Source organism: Amblyraja radiata, chromosome 1 (assembly GCF_010909765.2).
Source record: "Amblyraja radiata isolate CabotCenter1 chromosome 1, sAmbRad1.1.pri, whole genome shotgun sequence".
NCBI lineage: Eukaryota > Metazoa > Chordata > Chondrichthyes > Rajiformes > Rajidae > Amblyraja > Amblyraja radiata.
The window spans coordinates 162,218,463-162,238,029 of record NC_045956.1 but is presented as its reverse complement, the minus strand read 5'-3'; the positions used below and the strand labels follow the sequence as shown (position 1 = coordinate 162,238,029).

General features: G+C 44.6%; 2 protein-coding genes across 2 annotated transcripts in view; one reads left to right on the top strand and one right to left on the bottom strand.

Moving 5' to 3' along the window:
- The first annotated feature begins 1,905 nt into the window (after positions 1 to 1,905).
- ino80b (INO80 complex subunit B) lies at positions 1,906 to 8,725 on the top strand. The gene is made up of 5 exons (XM_033034418.1): positions 1,906 to 2,028; positions 3,421 to 3,610; positions 4,754 to 4,863; positions 6,069 to 6,241; positions 7,324 to 8,725. The coding sequence occupies exons 1-5, from the start codon at positions 1,980 to 1,982 to the stop codon at positions 7,780 to 7,782; spliced, it is 981 nt and encodes a 326-aa protein (XP_032890309.1). The 5' UTR covers positions 1,906 to 1,979; the 3' UTR covers positions 7,783 to 8,725.
- Positions 8,726 to 10,836: 2,111 nt separating this feature from the next.
- nelfa (negative elongation factor complex member A) overlaps positions 10,837 to 19,567 on the bottom strand; it is a 60,585-nt gene continuing 51,854 nt past the window's right edge. Inside the window, exon 11 of the mRNA XM_033034405.1 lies at positions 10,837 to 11,814. Within this exon, the coding sequence (XP_032890296.1) occupies positions 11,630 to 11,814 (185 nt within the window). The 3' untranslated portion in view covers positions 10,837 to 11,629. The remainder of the gene's footprint in view (positions 11,815 to 19,567) is intronic.

The following is a 19,567-nucleotide window of genomic DNA, read 5'->3' as shown; positions in this document are numbered from 1 at the left end:
ACCCTGATTTTTTTTTTTTCCTGGTCCGATGTTTCATTCCTTTATATTTAGAAATCTATTTATCTCTGTTTCGATAGAGCTCAATGACTACTCTCTCCAGTAGAGAATTCCACTATATCACCACCTGAGTGAACACATTTCTTCTGATGCCTATTTTTTTTTTTTAAGACTACAATCTCTAGATCTGGAAACTAAGGGGAAACAATTATACAACTATCCTTTTGAGCTCTTTAAAAAGCTTGTGTGTTTCAACAAGTTCCCCTCTCATTCTTCTAAACTCTAGAGAAAATAATTCAAACCTCCTCAATGTATGTCAGACTTGTCACTTGGGAAAGCTATCTGCTGTACTTTCTCTATAATGATAGGAGCAGAATTAGGCCATTTGGCTCATCGAGTCTACTCTGCTATTCAATCATCTATCTTTCTCTCTCGCCACCACACACCCCACCTCATTCTCCTGCCTTCTCCCCATAACCCCTGACACCTGTACTAATCAAGAATCTATCTATCCCTGCCTTAAAAATATCCTTTGACTTGGTATCCACAGCCTTCTGTGGCAATGAATTCCACAGATTCACCACCCTCTGACTGAAGAAACTTGACCTCTTCTCCTTCCTAAAGGAACATCTTTTTATTCTGAGGCTAAATCAAGAGTCTATGCTCTTTATATATTTATTTTGCCTTTAATATTCCAGGTGTGGCCTCGCCAGGACTTCTGTTACTGTTGTAAGGCATATTTACCTTAAAGTCAAATCCTCAACAATAAGGTCCCATCTGCCTATTTAACTGTTGCTTCTGCATGCTGTCTTTCAAAGAATTATGTACAAGTGCACACATGTTCCTCTGGGCATCTACTTGTCAGCACGGACTTGGTGGGCCAAAGGGCCTGTTCCCGCACTGTATCTCTAAACTAAACACTGATCCCTGCAGTACCGGACTAGTCACAGCTTGAAGGGGCAGGTTTAATCTGAAATGTTCCCCTTTTCTCTTTCCACAGATGCTGGGTGACCTGCTGAGTATTTCCAGTGAAGATAAACACTAAAAGCTGGAGTAGCTCAGCGGTTCAGGCAGTATCTCTGGAGAAAAGGAAACTGGGAAGGATGAAAATAGGTGGAAAGGAATTGGGCCTGAAGAAGGGTCTAAACCTGAAACGCCATCCATTCCTTCTCTCCAGAGATACCGCCTGTCCCGATGAGTTACTCCAGTTCCTTATGTCAATCTGGGGTTGAGACCCTTCTTCAGACTTCATGTTGAGTATTTCCAGCATTGCCTGTTTTTGTTTTGGATTTCCAGCATCTGCAGTTGTCTTTTTTTTTAAATTTCCATTAACTTATCTTTGCTCTGTGTTTCTAACCTGTTAATCGTGTTGGAGATAATGATATATTATGGTGGATTATCTCTGCTGGTTTGTCTCTTCAATGATTGTCCAGAGGATCTGGGGCCGGTGTCTCCAGGTGGAGCCCGGGGCCTCGGGTCACCCTTGTAGTCAGAGGGCGGTGAATCTGTGGAACTCATTGCCACAGAAAGCTGTGGAGGCCAAGTCAGTGGATGTTTCTCGGGCACAGATTGACAGATGCTGGATTAGTGCAGGTGTCAGAGGTTATGGGGAGAAGGAAGGAGAATGGGGTTAGGAGGGAGAGATTGATCGGCCACGATTGAATGGTGGACTTGATGGGCCGAATGGCCTAATTCTGCTGCTATCACTGGTGATGCCCGTCCACACCTGGTCCTGTGTAAAGATCTTTGGTCCTGTGGACGGGACAGGACAGCAGGACAGCAGGACAGCAGGACAGCAGGACAGGACAGGACGGGACGGGGCAGGACGGGACGGGGCAGGGCGGGACAGGACAGGCCAGGCGGCCGTGGTGGGGGATCCGGAACCTTCCTCACGGCTCCGGCCGCACTCCGGATGTTTCCGGTGGTAACGCCGGAAGGGACCTGACCCCCCCGCAGCTCCGGCCATTGAGCGCTGGGTGAAGATGGGGAAGAAGAAGGAGGCGGAGACGGTGGCGGCGGAGATGGGCCTGGGTGAGGGCAGCGGCGGCGGCGTCGCGTCTGTGGAGAGGCCGAGCCCCGGGGCCGCTGCTCCCCGTCTGTCTGTGTCTGTGTCAAGCTGTTGATCTTTGCTCCTTGCGGCCCGGGGACGGGAGCGGGAATCCGTGGGGCCGCTCGATCACTCGCCCGCCCACCCACTCACTCACCCCCCGCCCACTGCCACACACTCTCGCCCTGTGCCGGGTCCTTAATCTCCATTAATTTGCCCTCAGTACCATCTATATCTCTCTCGTTTCCCCCTCCCCTGACTCAGTCTGAAGAAGGGTCTCGACCTGAAACGTCACCCATTCCTTCTCTCCAGAGATGCTGCCTGTCCCGCCGAGTTACTCCAGTATTTAGTGTCTGTCTGGGTTCTTAATATTTGATTATTAAAGCTATTTGCCTTGGGAGCTGGATGGGACCATTCAACCTCTCCAGTCTTTTCTACCACGTTAGTGTGATCGCAGTGGATTAAGGTATCTACCTTATAAAAAGACACAAAGTGCTGGAGTAACTCAGCATGTCAGGCAACACCTTTGAAGAAGATGGATAAGTGACCTTTTAGGTCGGGACCCTTCCGATCAACATACGGCTTTCAAAACTCGAGAAAATGTCAGCGTTTTCTTCACAAGCGTTAATAAAATGCCACAATGAATTGCAGATGCTGACAATGTAAAAGTTGTCCATAGTGGGTGTAGGATAGTGTTAATGTGCGGGGATCGCTGGTCGGCGCGGACCCGGTGGGGCAAAGGGCCTGTTTCCATGCTGTATCTCTAAAACTAAGAGAGTAATTCAGCAGGTCAGGCAGCATCTCTGAGGATGTGGATATGGATAGGCAACATTTTGGGTTGGGACCCATCATCTTGTCCATGTCCTCTAGAGATGCCTCCTGAACTGTCGAGTTACCAGAATTATATTAGATCCAGCTTTCAAAAGGAACATGCACTTGCATTGTAATTTGGGCAATCTTGAGAGGTCCATAGGGATAGAGTCACACAGCATCGAAACAGGCCCTTTGGTCCATGTTGCCCATGCCAACCAAGATGCCCCATCCACACTAATCCCACAGGCTCACGTTTGGCCCATGTCCCTCTAAAGCTTTCCTATCCATGTACCTGTCCAAATTTCTTTTAAATGTTATAGTACCTGCCTCATCTGCTTCCTCTGGCAGCAGCTTTCATAAACCCACCACCCTCTGTGAGGGTAAACTGCCCCTTGGGTTTCTATTAAGTCTTTCCCCTTTTACCTTAAACTTATGACCTTTGGTTCTTGATTCCCATACTCTGGGTAAAATATATATTTACTTATTAGCGATGGCTTTACATAATTTGCAACTCGGGTTGAGTCGTCAGGTAGCTTATTCATTTTCTCTTTGGTGTTTCACAGAAGGTGAAGCTGGTGGCCACGGCTCTCACAAGAAAAAACACAAGAAACACAAGAAACACAAAAAGAAGCACCATCAAGCTGACGTGGGCCTGGGCTTCTCCTCTGAGACTCTTGAATCCGACTCTGGCACTGGGAAACCCCAGCTGAAGCTGAAGATAAAACTGGGTGGGCAGACCATGGGTACGAAGAGGTAACATAGCTTCTACATTGTTTGCCACTCCTTTACAAGATTAGCGCTCAGCCCTGCATTGTCCTTGGAATAGAGGAAAACAAAATCATTCCTCATTATGGATGCGGAAATGGCGGTAGCCCTGGTTGAAATTTATGAGTTGTCATTAAATACAGGAGAGGTCGGAAGACTGGAGGGTGGCAAATGTTGTGCCTCTGTTCAGGAATAGCAGCAGGGAAATTGCTGGGAACTATAGACCAGTGATCTTAACATCTGTAGTTGGAAAGTTTTTGAGGTAGTTGAGGCAGGGACTATCGCAACGTTTAAGAAAGTTAGACGGGTACATGGATAGGACGGGCTTGGAGGGATGTGGGCCAAACACAGACAGGTAGGACCAGTGTAGCTGGGACATTTTAACCGATGTGGGCAAGTTGGGGGGGAAGGGCTTGTTTTCAAGCTGTATGATTCTATAATCGGGAAAGGACAATAAATGACTTTCTCTGGGTGAGGAATTTGTAGTGGGACGCCACCTGATGGCCATCCAATCACGGTTCAGTTGTTGCTTGGGGATTATCTTATCCAAGTCTATGTCACTCAACTGTGAATAACGTCTTTGTGTGCGCAGGTCTATCCTCTGCACCTGAAGCTATTAGGACACGACTGCTCTCTCTGGTGGCCTCTGTCTCTGGGAAGAACTGGCACAGTGGTAGAATAATGGCACAGTGGCACAGCGGTAGAGTTGCTTCCATTACTGTGCCAGAGACCCGGGTTCCATCTTATCTAGCAGTACTGTCTGTACGTATTTTGTACGTTCTCCCTGTGACCGTGTGGGTTTTCCCCGGATGCTCCGGTTTCCTCCCACACGCCAAAGACGTACAGGTTTGTAGGTTAATTGGCTTTGGTAAATTGCAAATTGTCGCTGAGTAGGATAGTACTGGTGTACGGGATGATCGCTGGTCGTTGCGGACTCGGTGGGCATTGGTTACAAGTATGGTATGTCAAACGGGTTGGTGGGGGATGGGAGAGGAAACTATAGAATAGTCTCTTAAGTGACAGTACAGATTTCATTAGTTGGCTTGCTCAAAAAAGGGTGCCTGTAAGATGTGCAGCAGTCTGTTGCATGTGTGCAATTTTGATTTTGGGGAGTTTTATTCCATGTAACAGTGTGCCACACTTCTCTTTGGCTTCTGAGATGAAGCAGTCTCCATCCCCTCTGATGGTTGATGATGATGAACCAGATGAAGTGCCATTGGACCAGTATCGGGCCTGGCTGGGTAAGTCTTGTTTCTCTTGTTTATCTCTCAAGAATAGTTTTAAATCTCATGGCATCAATCTAGTCTATGCTTCTGTAACACACCCCAGCCTTGCCTGGTGGACGGCTTTTTAGTTTAGTTTAGAGATACAGCGTGGAAACAGGCCCTTTGACCCACCGGGTCTGTGCCGACGGGCGATCCCCTCACCTCAACACTATCCTACACACTAGAGACAATTTACAATTTGTACTGATTTGTACGCCCATTTGTATTCTCCACAATGATTGTGTCATTGTGGAGAATATTTGCTGCCTGATTTTAAATGCTGATTTTTGTGAGCATCCTCAATGATTTTAAAACCATCTATCCAACTTAATAGTTGTCGGGAGTTCTCTAAAGATTGGCATGCTCTTGGCAAGATTCGAAAAGACTTGTAATAGAATGTTTGAGTTATGAGCAAGCGTAGGCATTCTGAAGAAAAGCTAAGTGCTGGAGAAACTCGGCAGGTCAGGCAACATCTGCCGAGGGATGCGTTTTGGTTAGGACACCAGACTGAAGAAGGCTCCCGACCTGAAACCTTATCGTCTGAGCATTCCCTCCATAAATGCTGCCTGAAATTCACCAGGATATTACATAGTTTGGAGGACTTTAATTGTGGGGAGAGATTGGATAGGCTGGAGTGAAGGAGGCCGAGGCGTGACACGATAAAATAATAAGATTATGAGGCATAAAGGTAGATAAATCCTTTCCCATGATTGGGGGCATGAAAAACAAGAGAGCATAGGTTAAGGATAGAGGTAGGAGTTTAAAAAAAAAAAAAAAAATTTGACGGGTAGGTTTTTTGCATGGTGTTTGATATATAGAATCTGTTGCCAGAATTGGTGGCGGAATCGGACACTATTACCCTTTGAGGCATTTGAACAGGCAAGGCATTGAAGGATATGGTCATAATGTGGGCAGAATGGAATTGATATAGATGGGCAAAATAGTGGGCATGAATGTGGTGGGCCAAAGGGTCCATTTATTTGCTGGACAATGCTACCCATTTGTTTTTTGGTGAGAAAAACATTAATGACATGACTTTGCCACAAATTCCACTTTATTTTAAATTAACAATGTGTGTACTAATAATTTGCAGTTACTGCAAATATATATGTCCAAGGAACATATTGTAGCATTACTTCTAAAAAGATGAGTTGTCTCAAATGACTCTTGTAAACACATAGATGAGGAGAGCAACTTGGATCCATCTCCTCTACCGGATCTGGATTCAGAACCTCTGCGGGAGCCGGAGCAAGATGAGGAGCAGCGATGGCTGGATGCTTTAGAAAAAGGAGAGTTGGATGATAATGGGGAACTAAAGAAGGAGATCGATGAATCTTTGCTGACAGCCAGACAGGTGAGAGAATTATGTGGCTGGATTAATCTATATTATTATAAAACGCTAATCTTGGATATTTGTGTACTTGTTTGTGCCTTGTGTGTTTGATTTTCTTTTTCTTTGATTCGCATCTCCTTGAAAACCCGACGCGCTAACGGTGAAATTTTTACATATTTCAGTAGAGATTTACCTCATGTCAAAAATCCCCTCGTCTGAAAATTGTATTCATTATTTCCCCAGTTATATCTTGAAATTCTTCACAAATCTGACATTTTTTTCAATCTAATGAGCTGACAACGTGACAATAGCTCCTCTCGCTCAGTCGACCGGCCCAGCCCGAGGCCCAGCCGCACTCCCCCGAAACAGCAGCTACCCATGTTCTCCAGAGTTACTCCAGCACTTTGTGTCTTTTAAAGCTCTGGGTGTACTGACTGTAGCAAAGATAGCAATAGTACAGATGCAAAATAACCCATAGATAGGCATCACTATTTAGCCTGGGTAGACACAAAATGCTGGAGTAACTCGGCGGGTCAGGCAGCACCTCTGGAGGGAAGGAATGGGTGATGTTTCGGGTCGAGACCCTTCTTCAGACTCTTGGCTTGGTTTTGTCGTTACCATAAACCTTGGCATTGGGCACGTGAACATTATAGTGCAGAAGTATCCATTTGGCCAATTGTGCCTATGCTACGCTTTGAAATTGCTAATCAATTGCACTCATAGCCCTTCAATTTAATATGCACCAAATGGATAAACATTTATTCCTTTATCTTTTAAGACAACTTATTTCCGTTAAGGGGCTGTGCTTGGTTGGTGAACGGTTCTGATTTCACAGGCATTCTAAAGTCTAGCCCATAAGTGAGGGTAATAAACACCATGGTAACTGTGCCTCCACAGTATTGCAATGAATTGTATCAAAAGCAGCGGACTGATAAAAACATTTATTAAAAGTGGAGGGAGGAAACTAGTTCTGTTGGTAGGAATAGACGCTTGTACATATATCAGACTTTTGAATTTATTGTGGGAGTTTTTTTTTTTTGTATGGGTGTTAGGAACCTGGGGATAGCTTTAACTTTTATAATGTACCATTTTTCTTTCTACAGCGTGCCTTGCTGCACAAGCAGCAGAGCCAACCGCTCCTGGAACTGCCCATGGGTTACAAAGTGAAAGAGATGACTGAGGAAATGATGGTGAAACGGGCTGAACGCGCTCGGAAGAGGCGTCTGCAAGCCGCCAAGAAAGCCGAAGACAGCAAAAACCAAACGATTGAGCGGCTCACGAAAACCAACAAGGCCAAAGTGAAAACGCTGAGGGAAAGAAAGACCAAGAGAATGCATTGTCCAATTATTAGATATTCCAATAATGCCATCGGGATTACTGTGTCATTTCCACATGGATATCCTGCCCCACTTCCAGCACCCTCAATGCCTGTACCCATACCAACAACCTGTGTAGTCGAGGGTTGCTCAAACTTCAAGAAATACTCTTGTTCTAAAACAGGATTACCTCTCTGCAGCCTTGAGTGCTACAAAAAGAATTTGGTGATCCAAGGTTTGGTCTGATGAGAGCTGAGCCTCTACTGTTGGTTCTGCAATACAAGGTAGATAAATCCCAGGGAGCTGCTAACTGGGTTGGTTCACCAACCAGAAACTATCTCATTTTAGCGGTGGAATGCTAATGGAGGTTTGAAAGGTGGTTGCACAGTCAAAATCTGTGCTTGGTTTGCCTCCCCCTGCAACTACACCTACGATCGTTATAGTTTTTGTCGGCAGGCGTTTATCACAGTGGAGGGATTGATTAGCAGTGTTAATAGGCATTTTCCACTTTGGGAAACACTAAAAATTCTGACTTGGAATGATATGGTTGCATCCAGTCGTTTTGTTTTATCTTAGCCATTTTTTAAAATATCTGGCACTGTTAGCTGTTGTTCCTCTGATGGCTTTGGAGTAAATGACCAACTAAAGCTGTGGGGCAAAACCCCAGTGAATTGAGGCTGACTAAACACAACAGACTTCCATCCTAGCACTCTGCACTACTTTCAACTGTGGTTCGTTGGAGACCATTGCCCAATAGGGTACACCACCTAGTTTGCATTATCACAATGGTCTTTTTCCTATGCTCAAATTCAATTTCTAACTCCTCGATGGAACTGCTGTGTCCCATGAACATTAGCTAGTATACACACTAGAAAACGGACTTTCAATGATCAGTAGTGAGAGTATCGTGCCCTGTTGAACTGAGCACACATTGAGGTTTGAATAGTTCCAGTGTTCTACCCTTTACTATTCTGCAAGGTGGACATATTCAGCAGAGATGTAACTGGATGTTACAGGTTTGTGATGCATCCTCTAGAAATGACTGAATTATACAATGGCTGCAAATTGTTCACTTGCACATGTATGATTTGGGAGGTGATGGGGGAGTGTTTTGGATTTGGAACAGCTTTTGTTGATGCTTTTTTTCATAAGCTGAACTAAACTTTTAATTAAATTTATTGAGCTTGAATGGTGTTTTTGATTTGAGAAAAACTGCAATGATTTGGAATGCTCTGATGTAATGCAGAACATTCTTCTGTTAGTTAAACCCATCAAGTAGTGGGTAGTCAGAAGTAAACAATGAGATGTGGCATTAGTTGCAGACTCATTTGGGCATCGGCTCTCATTTTAGCACAGTGCATCTTCATGATTTTTATTAAAGTCAAATTTATCATATAAACACATTATTTTGGTATTAAACTCGCCAACTTCTCCATTTGACTTTGGTGACAAAGCCAATAAAAACAAATGCTATTGAAATGTTAATTTGAAATTCCTGCAAAATTGAATTTAGTTGCACGCTGATGGATACATTCTCCATTATGAGCAGTGATTTTTTAAATTTTTTTTTAAATTACAAATTCAAGGCTGATGGGTCGACCTCTCTTTCTTCAGTGTAAAAATTCATGTCAGGAATTTGAAATTTTAACTAAAAAGCAACAGCATTTGAGCAATCTAGGTTTTAAAATAGCTTATCCAGATAATTTAAGATCATCTCAGTTGCAAAACCCACCACAATTTGTTTACTGGAGTTTTAAAGAAATGGTTTGGAAGCTTTAATATTTAACTACCGACTACTGATTGGTTTTGAATTTCTTCCAAATGTCTGTTTAGAAGGCTTTGGGCTAAATGCGCAGGAAGTGAAAATGACCCCAATATGCTGACTAATGGAGCAACTCTGCAGCAAAGTTTGCTGAAATGGACAATTTTAAGAATAGACAGCAGAAATTGTGAAATTGTTCACTGTTCCACTTAATTCCTATCAAATTATCAATCCAAAGGCCTTTACATTCTATTTAAAACCAAGTAGATGCACTTATGTACCATATGAACCAGCTCAAATAAAACAGCCTGAACTTCCACTTCTCTTCATGGCCATGAAGAAACATCCACATTCATCTCTCCCCATTATCCTGGAATTAAGGAATAGACACTAAACAACTCATGAGAAATGGTCTTCCTGTATGAACTCTTAGCAGTTTGTCACAAGTGAATTCATTGTTTGGTAATTGCTTTGGCAGATTCTGAGGACCAAATATATTTGTAATTAGAAGTCCTTAAATCCACTGATTGTCAGCCTAAGTAGCAATCAGTTGATGCAGGCAAATGAGTAATGAATGTGAAGCTGTGTGCTGGATGTACACTGCTAATCAATCACTAACTTGTACTACCATTGAAATGTATGTTTGGGCAGACTAATTATATTTCAATGCCTGATACAGGGGAAATATCTATTTGACCAAGGAGCAAAAAAAAACCTCACTCATGTAGCAGTAAAGGGCCTGTCCCACCAGCGCACGACCAAACCTGAAGCGGGGGCCGCGCGGAGGTCGAGTGATCCCCGTACAGGGCCGGTCCCACCAGCATGCGACTGCATGCGGCGAGCGCGACCAAACCGGAAGCGGGGGCCGCGCGGAGGTCGAGTGATCCCGTACGAGTTGACGTGAAGTTCGAGCGAAGTCCGCGGGAAGTTCGCGCTAGCCGTACGCTGTCAAGACGGTGCGTACGGCATTGAGACGGTGCGTACGCCCATCAAGGCGGCTGCGGGCCAGCAGGCCATTGCCGCGCGGAATTTTTGAACAGTCAGTTTTTTCGGAGCCCCGCGCTATGTCGGGACCAGCTCCGCGAGGCCATACGGCTCAAGCGACCACGTTAGGTCACGCTTGCCGCATGCAGTCGCATGCTCGTGGGACAGGCCCTTAAGTTTTTAAAAAACAGCCAAAAATGGTGAAACCCTCAAATCCACAGATGTCTGGACTTGACTGTAAATTTGCCTTCACAGATTCATCATACTCGAGAGTGACCAACCTGTAACTTCTCTCTGCAGACACTGCGCACACAGCTAGTTGAATCTGCCCTACATTTCTACCTTCCTAAGCCCACCATCCCTTACCACACACCAGACTAGATAGCAGCTGCGTTATTTTGCTTGCCTTCCAAAAGAAACTGAAAATTAACAATTAGTTAAAGCTGAGAAATGTAATCCATGTCTGACAGCATTTAATACCAATGCACCTCTGAGCAAGCCAGTGAATATGCATTACCAATTACTAGAAAGCAAAGAACCACTGATATCCAGGCACCAGTTAAATGTAATTTTATTGTGCTTACTACTGCATGTTCAGTAAAAGCACAGTTGTTCCTTAAGCACTGACAGTTCAACCAGCTGCCTAAACACAGGAGAACCAACTATTATGGCTGTGCATTCCTTTGACTGCACTTAGTTTCCATAAAAAAAATCTAATTATTTTACATCTTACACTGTATGACAGCACATGAGCAAGAAACCTAGAATCTTTACAACTGTACAAAAAATAGAAAATTGATAAATCATGCTGCTTTTACAACAAAATAATTTACAAAACTGACAACGAGAGTTTGCAATGGCAACCAGGAAGCCTGGCTTTCCAATGCGCTCCAGTTCAAACCCCTCCACTAAAAGTGAACCAAATCAAGGCTGCTAGATGATTGTCCATGGTATTTCAGATAATGACAAAAAGGCATAACAACTCAAAGATGGGGCCACATGGTTCTCCGTTCAGTTATGACACGGGGTTCCACATGCTATTCATAAATCAAGGAGTTTTCATGCTGGAGCCGCTGCTGTTGAAAGTTTGGACCATCATTTTTGTTTTTAAAAAAAGACATATATACCACAGGAAATAAAAACACTAATTGCAGGAACTCACTTCTCTATTCCTCTCATTCCACTCTTGAGTGGCCCCAAATTCTGCATCACAATAAACTGTGATCGTGCAGGTCTCAAGCAGGTGTATTGGAACCTTCTGAAAATACAATCATCAAAGCTCGGGTCAGTGGTAATCAGGATAACAACATTGGATTTGGTCCACATGTTCTTCGTCCTGTGGAATCCTCAGGACACATTTGTGATAGGCTTGTACTTCTTCAGTCTGGTCCATTGGCCTGTTGCATAGTTCATTTCAAAGACTGTGTCCACCAGCATCGTGGTGCTGCCTGTACCATCCGCCTTCGGAAGAACCTCTGTATGTTCGCTCAGTTTGATTTGAATGATATCGCCCTGCTCTGGACATGGGTTTTCTGCAAGAATAAAACAAGGGTGAGTTTTGCACGCACGTGTGCAAGACAAACGATCAGAATGAAGGAAACGGGTGTAGCAATTGGAAGTGTAATATGCCATTCCATTCAACTTTCTGTAGTCTTTGTGTGGAAAGGAACTGCACTTGCTGGTATATACCGAAGGAAGACACAAAGTGCTTTAGTAACTCAGAAGGTCAGGCAGCATCTCTGGAGGCAGCATCTCTGGAGAAAAAGGATGGGTGACTTTTCAGGTTGGGACCCTTCAGTCTGAACAAAGATTATAGAGCAGAGCAAGATAGACCACTCCTCCGAAATCCAATGGACTGATGTGTAGTACGTAACGGAACGTCATGGCCGCCATTTGTTTATGCCAAACGCGACATGTCATACCCATGTCATACTACGCTTATTTCGCAGAGTGGCGCATCTTGCTCTACTCTATAATCTTTGGTCTGAAGAAGGGTCCCAACCTGAAATGTCACCCATCCTTTTTCTCGAGATATTGCTGCTGGACCCACTGAGTTACTTCAGCACTTTGTGTCTATTTTATGCAGTCTTTACCATTTATAGCATCTTAACCTTTCATGCATCTTTGTTAAATTTTGAAAGTAAAGCAGAACCAGGTGGTGCCGAACGATGGCTGCCTCACCAATGGTCTGTCTTGTCTTTTTCCTTCTTTGTTTTTAGTCTGTTGTTAAATGTATGTTTTAGTGTATCTTTAGCTTTTTATTATGTGGGGGGGGGGGGTAGGGGAAACTTTTTTTAAACTCTTCCCTCGACGGAGATGCGACTTTTTCCTTATTGTATCTCCGTCAGCACAGTGGCATAACATCGAGCTGGGGACCTCTTGCTGGGGATCGACCTTGGGAGCTTGTGGATTTGGTGGTCCCTTTGCCAAGGATCGACCTCCAACCGTGGGAGCCTGCAGACTTTTAACATCGTGGAGCTCATGGTCCCTGGTTAGGGACCGGCTTCGGGAGCTCCAAGCTGCGGGAGCTTCGACTGCCCCGATCGCGGGAGCTTCAATCGCCTCTTACTGCGGATGGTTCGACTCCCCCAACCGCGGGAGAAAAAGGAAGAAAAGATGAGACTTTATTGCCTTCCATCACAGTGAGGAATGTGGAGGAGCCGCTGTGATGGATGTTTATGTCAAATTTTTATGTGGTCGCGTGTCTTGTTGCTTTCTTGGTATGATTGTATGGCAAACCTAATTCCTCGTATGATTTACATACTTGTTTTGTTTTCATACTTGGCTAATAAAATGAATTACAATTCACGTGAAAGAACATAACATCTATTTTTCAAATTTAAGTAACTTCCTCTATTTTGATCAGATATTCTAGCTTGTCAATATTCAGAATTAAGGGACAGAAGTTCAGGGGTAACATGAGGGGGAACTTCTTTACTCAGAGAGTGGTAGCTGTGTGGAATGAGCTTCCAGTGGAAGTGGTGGAGGCAGGTTTGATTTTATCATTTAAAAATAAATTGGATAGGTATATGGATGGGAAAGGAATGGAGGGTTATGGTCTGAGTGCAGGTAGTTGGGACTAGGGGAAAATAAGTGTTCGGCACGGACTTGTAGGGCCGAGATGGCCTGTTTCCGTGTTGTAATTGTTATATGGTTATAATATCTTTATTGACAAGGCAATGGTCCTCCAAAGGTGAAACTGTTGCATAACCTAGTAATGCAAATGTAATTTGCCTTACCTTTTGGACAGATAGAAATTTAATTTCAAGAAAACAATAGTGCTGTTCTCAGGCAACAGAACCACTCTATCATTAACTAGAGAGCAGTCCTGAGCTACTATCTGCTTCATTGGAATCCCTCAGACTATTTTTAATCGGCCTTTACTGGATTGTATCTTGCACTAAACATTATTCCCATTATCTGGTGTCTGTACACTATGGATGGATCAATTGTAATCATGTATTATCTTTCCACTGACCGGATAGCACGCAATAATAAACTTCAAACTTGAAAACAGATCCTAAGCACAAATTCAGAGCTCCTGATGGGGTGGGAGATTGCAACCCTCACGTGGTCCGCCCTGTTTCGACGAATGCAATCATCCTGGCGTGCACCAACAGAAGATCAAACAGAACAAGTTGTCTTACAACTTTAGGCTGTGCACGCCATACGCAAGAAGAAGAAGAGCTCCTGATTGGTTCATTTGTACTTCAAAATTGTAGGTACAGATAATGTGGGGAAGGGGAGAAAAATAGGATGAGGGTTTTTAATAATGATAGGAACAATTCTTCCCGATGATTCGGTCAGTTAAGATATCAGATAATCAAGCCACAGAGCCCAAAATACCCAAACTTCAGTAAGTTAGTCGAGCACTTTAATCAAAGCAGTGTTATGATTTTGTCCGAGATAGTGGAGAAACAGGCTCTTTGGCCCAACTTGCCCACACCGACCAACAATGTCCCAGCTACACTAGTCCCACTTGCCTGTGCTTGGTCCATATCCCTCCATGTGCCTGTCTGACTGTTTCTTAGTGGTTTGCTAGTGCTAAACGTGTGGGTTTAAACTAAATAGTGGGGGGGAGGGATTGACAAATTGGGAGTATGAAGCTGGAGTTAAAGGGGAAGTGAATACAGGAAAAGTTACAAAAGACTCCCGAATTAATGGGAAGGAAAGTTCAAGAAGGGATAAGAGAGTAAGGTCAGGGCCAATAGTGACCGGTATGAGAGGGGAGGTGAACACCAAAGTTAAAGTGTTGTATATAAATGCGCGAAGTATAAGAAATAAAGTGGACGAGCTTGAGGCTCAGTTAGAAATTGGCAAGTATGAGGTTGTGGAAATTACAGAGACATGGCTGCAAGAGGGCCAGGGCTGGGAACTGAATATTCAGGGGTATACATCCTATCGAAAAGACAGACAGGTGGGCAGAGGGGATGGTGTAGCTCTGTTGATAAGGAATGAAATTCAGTCCCTTGTGAGGGGTGACATATAATCAGGAGATGTAGAGTCAGTATGGATAGAACTGAGGAATTGTAAGGGTAAAAAGACCTAATGGGAGTTATCTACAGGCCCCCAAACAGTAGCATGGATATAGGGTGCAAGTTGAATCAAGAGATAAAATTGGCATGTAGCAACGATAATGCTACAGTGGTTATGGGAGATTTCAATATGCAGGTAGTGTGGGAAAATCAGGGTGGTACTGGACTCCAAGAAAAGGAGTTCGTTGAGTGCCTCCGAGATGGATTCTGAGAGCAGCTTGTACTGGAGCCAACCAGGGATGAGGTAATTCTGGATTTGGTGTTGTGTAATGAACCGGATTTGATAAGGGAACTCAAGGTAAAGGAGCTATTAGGTAGTGACCATAATATGATAAATTTTAATCTCCAATTTGAGAGGAAGATGGGCAAATCGGAAGTGTCAGCATTACTGTTGAGCAAAGGGGACTATGAGGCATGAGGGAGGAGCTGGCCAAAGTTGACTAGAAAGAGACCCTAGCAGGGATGACAGTGGAACAACAATGGTAGGTATTTCTGGGAATAATACAGAAGGTGCAGGATCAGTTCATTCCAAAGAGGAAGAAAGATTCTAAGGGTGTAAGAGGCGACCGTGGCTGACAAGGGACGTCAGGGACAGTATAAAAATAAAAGAGAAGATGTATAACATAACAAAGATGAGCGGGAAGCCAGAGGATTGGGAAACTTAAGAAGATAACTAAAAAGGCAATACGGGGAGAAAATATGAGGTACAAAGGTAAGCTAGCCAAGAATATAAAGGAGGATAGTAAAAGCTTCTTTAGGTATGTGAAGACGAAAAAATTAGTTAAGACAAATGTGGGTACCGAACAGGATCGATCTGAGTCAGCATGGATTTACGAAGGGGAAATCATGCCTGACTAATCTGGAATTTTTTGAGGATGTAACTAAGAAAATGGACAAGGGAGAGCCAGTGGATGTAGTGTACCTGGAATTTCAGAAAGCTTTTGATAAGGTCCCACATAGGAGATTAGTGGGCAAAATTAGAGCACATGGCATTGGGGGTAGAGTGCTGACATGGATCGAAAATTGGTTGGCAGGCAGGAAACAAAGAGTAGGGATTAACGGGTCCCTTTCAGAATGGCAGGCAGTGACTAGTGGGGTACCGCAAGGCTCGGTGCTGGGACCGCAGCTATTTATAATATACATTATGATGATTTAGATAAAGGGATTAAAAGTAACATTAGCAAATTTGCAGATGACACAAAGCTGGGTGGCAGTGTGAATTGTGAGGGGGAGGCTATGAGGATGCAGGGTGACTTGGACAGGTTGGGTGAGCGGGCAGATGCATGGCAGATGTAGTTTAATGCGGATGTTAATGTGAGGTTATCCACTTTGGTGGCAAGAACAGGAAGGCAGATTATTATCCGAATGGTGTCAAGTTAGGAAAAGGGGAAGTACAACAAGATCTGGGTGTCCTTGTACATTAGTCACTGAAAGTAAGCATGCAGGTACAGCAGGCAGTGAAGAAAGCTAATGGCATGTTGGCCTTCATAACAAGAGGTGTCGAGTATAGGAGCAAAGAGGTCCTTCTGCAGTTATACAGGGCCCTGGTGTGCCCACACCTGGAGTATTGCGTGCAGTTTTGGTCTCCAAATTTGAGGAAGGACATTCTCGCTATTGAGGGAGTGCAGCGTCGGTTAACGAGGTAAATTACCGGGATGGCGGAACTGTCATATGTTGAAAGAATGTAGCGACTGGGCTTGTATACACTGGAATTTAGGATGAGAGGGAATCTTATTGTAACAGAAAGGATTATTAAGCGATTGGACACGTTACAGGCAGGAAACATGTTCCCGATGTTGGGGGAGTCCAGAACCAGGGGCCACAGTTTAAGAATAATGGATAGGCCATTTAGAAGCAAAGTTCAAGTTACATTTATTGTCACATGCACCAATTTGTACAATGATATTTGAGTTACCATACAGCCATACGAACAAAAAGAACACAATACACGATAGTATAAGATAAACATCCCCCCCCCCCCCAGTGGAATCAACGTTTCCCACTGTGATAGGAAGGCAATAAAGTTCAGTCATCTTCCTCATTGTTCACCCGTGGTCGGGGCCTTTGAAGCCTCCGCAGTGGCCGCTACGGACGGCCCGATGTACAGGCCCGCCGGGATGATCAGAACTCCGACATCAGATCAGATCGGAACACACTCGCGGCTTGGAGTTTCCGAATCGGCTGCTTCTCACCAGTGACCGCGGCTTCCGAAGTCCACAGGGCGAGCTGGGCGGAGCTCCAACACTGGCGACCCCCGGCAAAAGATCCCAGGCCTCCGCGATGTTAAAGTCAGCGTCACGCCCGCGGCTTGAAGCTCCGCAGACCACAGCTCCACGGTGTTAAAGTCAGCAGGCCCAACACTCCGGAGCTCCAACACCGTCTGCGATGGTAATTCAACGCTGTGCCCGCTGCTGAAGCTTTGGGCCAGTCTCCGGTAGGAAAGGCCACGCAAATCAGTTGGTAGGCCGCGAGGGGGGGACGAAGATGCGACACAGAGAAAAGACTGGGAGATGGTGCCCCCCTCTAAAACTAAGAAACCTTTAGAACATACTTTTAGACACATTGAAAATACCAAAAAGTGTGAAAGGACTAACTGGCGAGGCTGCCACTACGATGGCGCCACCCGAACGGAGATGAGGAAAAACGTTTTCAACCGGAGAGTTGTGAATCTGTGCAATTCTCTGCCTCAGAAGACAGATTCTCAAGATGCTTTCAAGACAGAGTTAGACAGAGCTCTTAAAGATAGCGGAGTCATGGGATATGGGGAGAAGGCAGGATTGTGGATGATCAGCCATGATCACATTGAATGGCGGTGCTGGCTCGAAGGAACAAAAGGCCTACTCCTGCACCTATGGCCAATAAGTTTTGAGGCATTTGTTTGAACTTGTGCAGATTGGATGTATCCATACACTTCAGAATTCATTATGCTACTACCATCAGCAGTCGTATCAACAATGAAGATAAGTGAGCCACTACTTCAGCAGCCATACATGACCAGGCCATAACACCCCCACCACTGTGCTTCACAGATGAGGTGGTATGCTTTGGATCTTGGGCAGTTCCTTCTCTACTACATACTTTGATCTTGTCATCACCCTGATATGTTAATCTTCATCTCATCTGTCAACAAGACCTTTTTTCCAGAACTGTGGTTGCTATTTTAAGTACTTCTTGGCAAACTGTAACCTGGCCATCCTATTTTTGCAGCTAACCAGTGGTTTGCATCTTGCAGTGTAGCCTCTGTATTTCTATTCATGAAGTCTTCTGCGGACAGTGGTCATTGACAAATCCACACCTGACTCCTGAAGAGTGTTTCTGATCTGTCGGACAGGTGTTTGGGAATTTTTCTTTATTATAGAGAGAATTCTTCTGTCATTAGCTGTGGAGGTCTTCCTTGGCCTGCCAGTCCCTTTGTGATTAGTCAGCTCACCAGCTCTCTTTCTTCTTAATGAATTCTGTCTGTGGGATTCTCTGCCTCAGAGGGCGGTGGAGGCTGGTTCTCTGGATACTTTCAAGGGAGAGCTAGATAGGGCTCTTAAAGATAGCGGAGTCAGGGGATAAGGGGGTTCAAGGCGGGAACGGGGTACTGATTGTGGATGATCAGCCATGATCACATTGAATGGCTCGAAGGGCCGAATGACCTACTCTTGCACCTATTGTCTATTGATATTCCAAACAGTTGATTTTGGTAAGCCTAAGGTTTGGCTGATGTCTCTAACAGGTTTATTCTTGTTTCTCAGTCTCATAATGGCTTCTTTGACTTTCATTGGCACAACTTTGGACCTGATGTTGATAAACAGCAATAAAAGTTTCCAAAGGTGTGGAAAAGACTGGATCCCTCGACTCTACAACACTACCCAGAGGCCTACCATTCACTGTCCAAGTCCTGCCCTTGTTCAACGTCCCAAATTGCAACACCTCACACTTCTCTGTATTAAATTCCATCGACCATTCCTCCACCCACCTGGCCAATCGATCCAGATCCTGCTGTAATCTTTCACAACCATCTTCACTATCTGCAAAACCACTCACTTTTGTATCATCAGCAAACTTGCTAATCCTGCCCTGAATGTTCTCATCCAAATCATTGATGTAGATGACAAACAGTAACGGGCCCAGCACCGAACCTTGAGGCACACCACTAGTCACAGGCCTCCAGTATGAGAAGCAACCTTCCACCATCACTCTCTGCTTCCTTCAATGGAGCCAATTTGCTATCCATTCAGCTATCTCTCCTTGGATCCCATGCGATCTAACCTTCCAGTGCAGCATATCATGCGGAACCTTGTCACGCGCCTTACTGAAATCCATGTACACAACATCTACAGCTCTGCCCTCATTAACCTTTTGGTCACATCTTCAAAAATATCAATCAGATTTGTGAGACACAACCTCCCACGTACAAAACCATGTTGACTATCCCTAATGAGCCCTCGCCCATCAAATGAATGTATAACCTATCCCTAAGAATAATCTCCAGTAACTTTCCAACCACAGATGTTAAGCTCACCGGCCTATAGCTTCCAGAATTTTCCCTGCAGCTCTTCTTGAAAGGAGGCACAACATTTACCACCCTCCAGTCTTCCGGCACCTCTCCTGTATTTAAGGGCGTCTCGTACATTTCAACCAGGACTCCCGCAATTTCCTCTCTAGTTTCCCACAATGTCCTGGGATATATCTAATCTGGCCCAGGAGATTTTTCTACCTTCATACACGACAGTATCTTCAGTACTTCCATTGACTACCACAG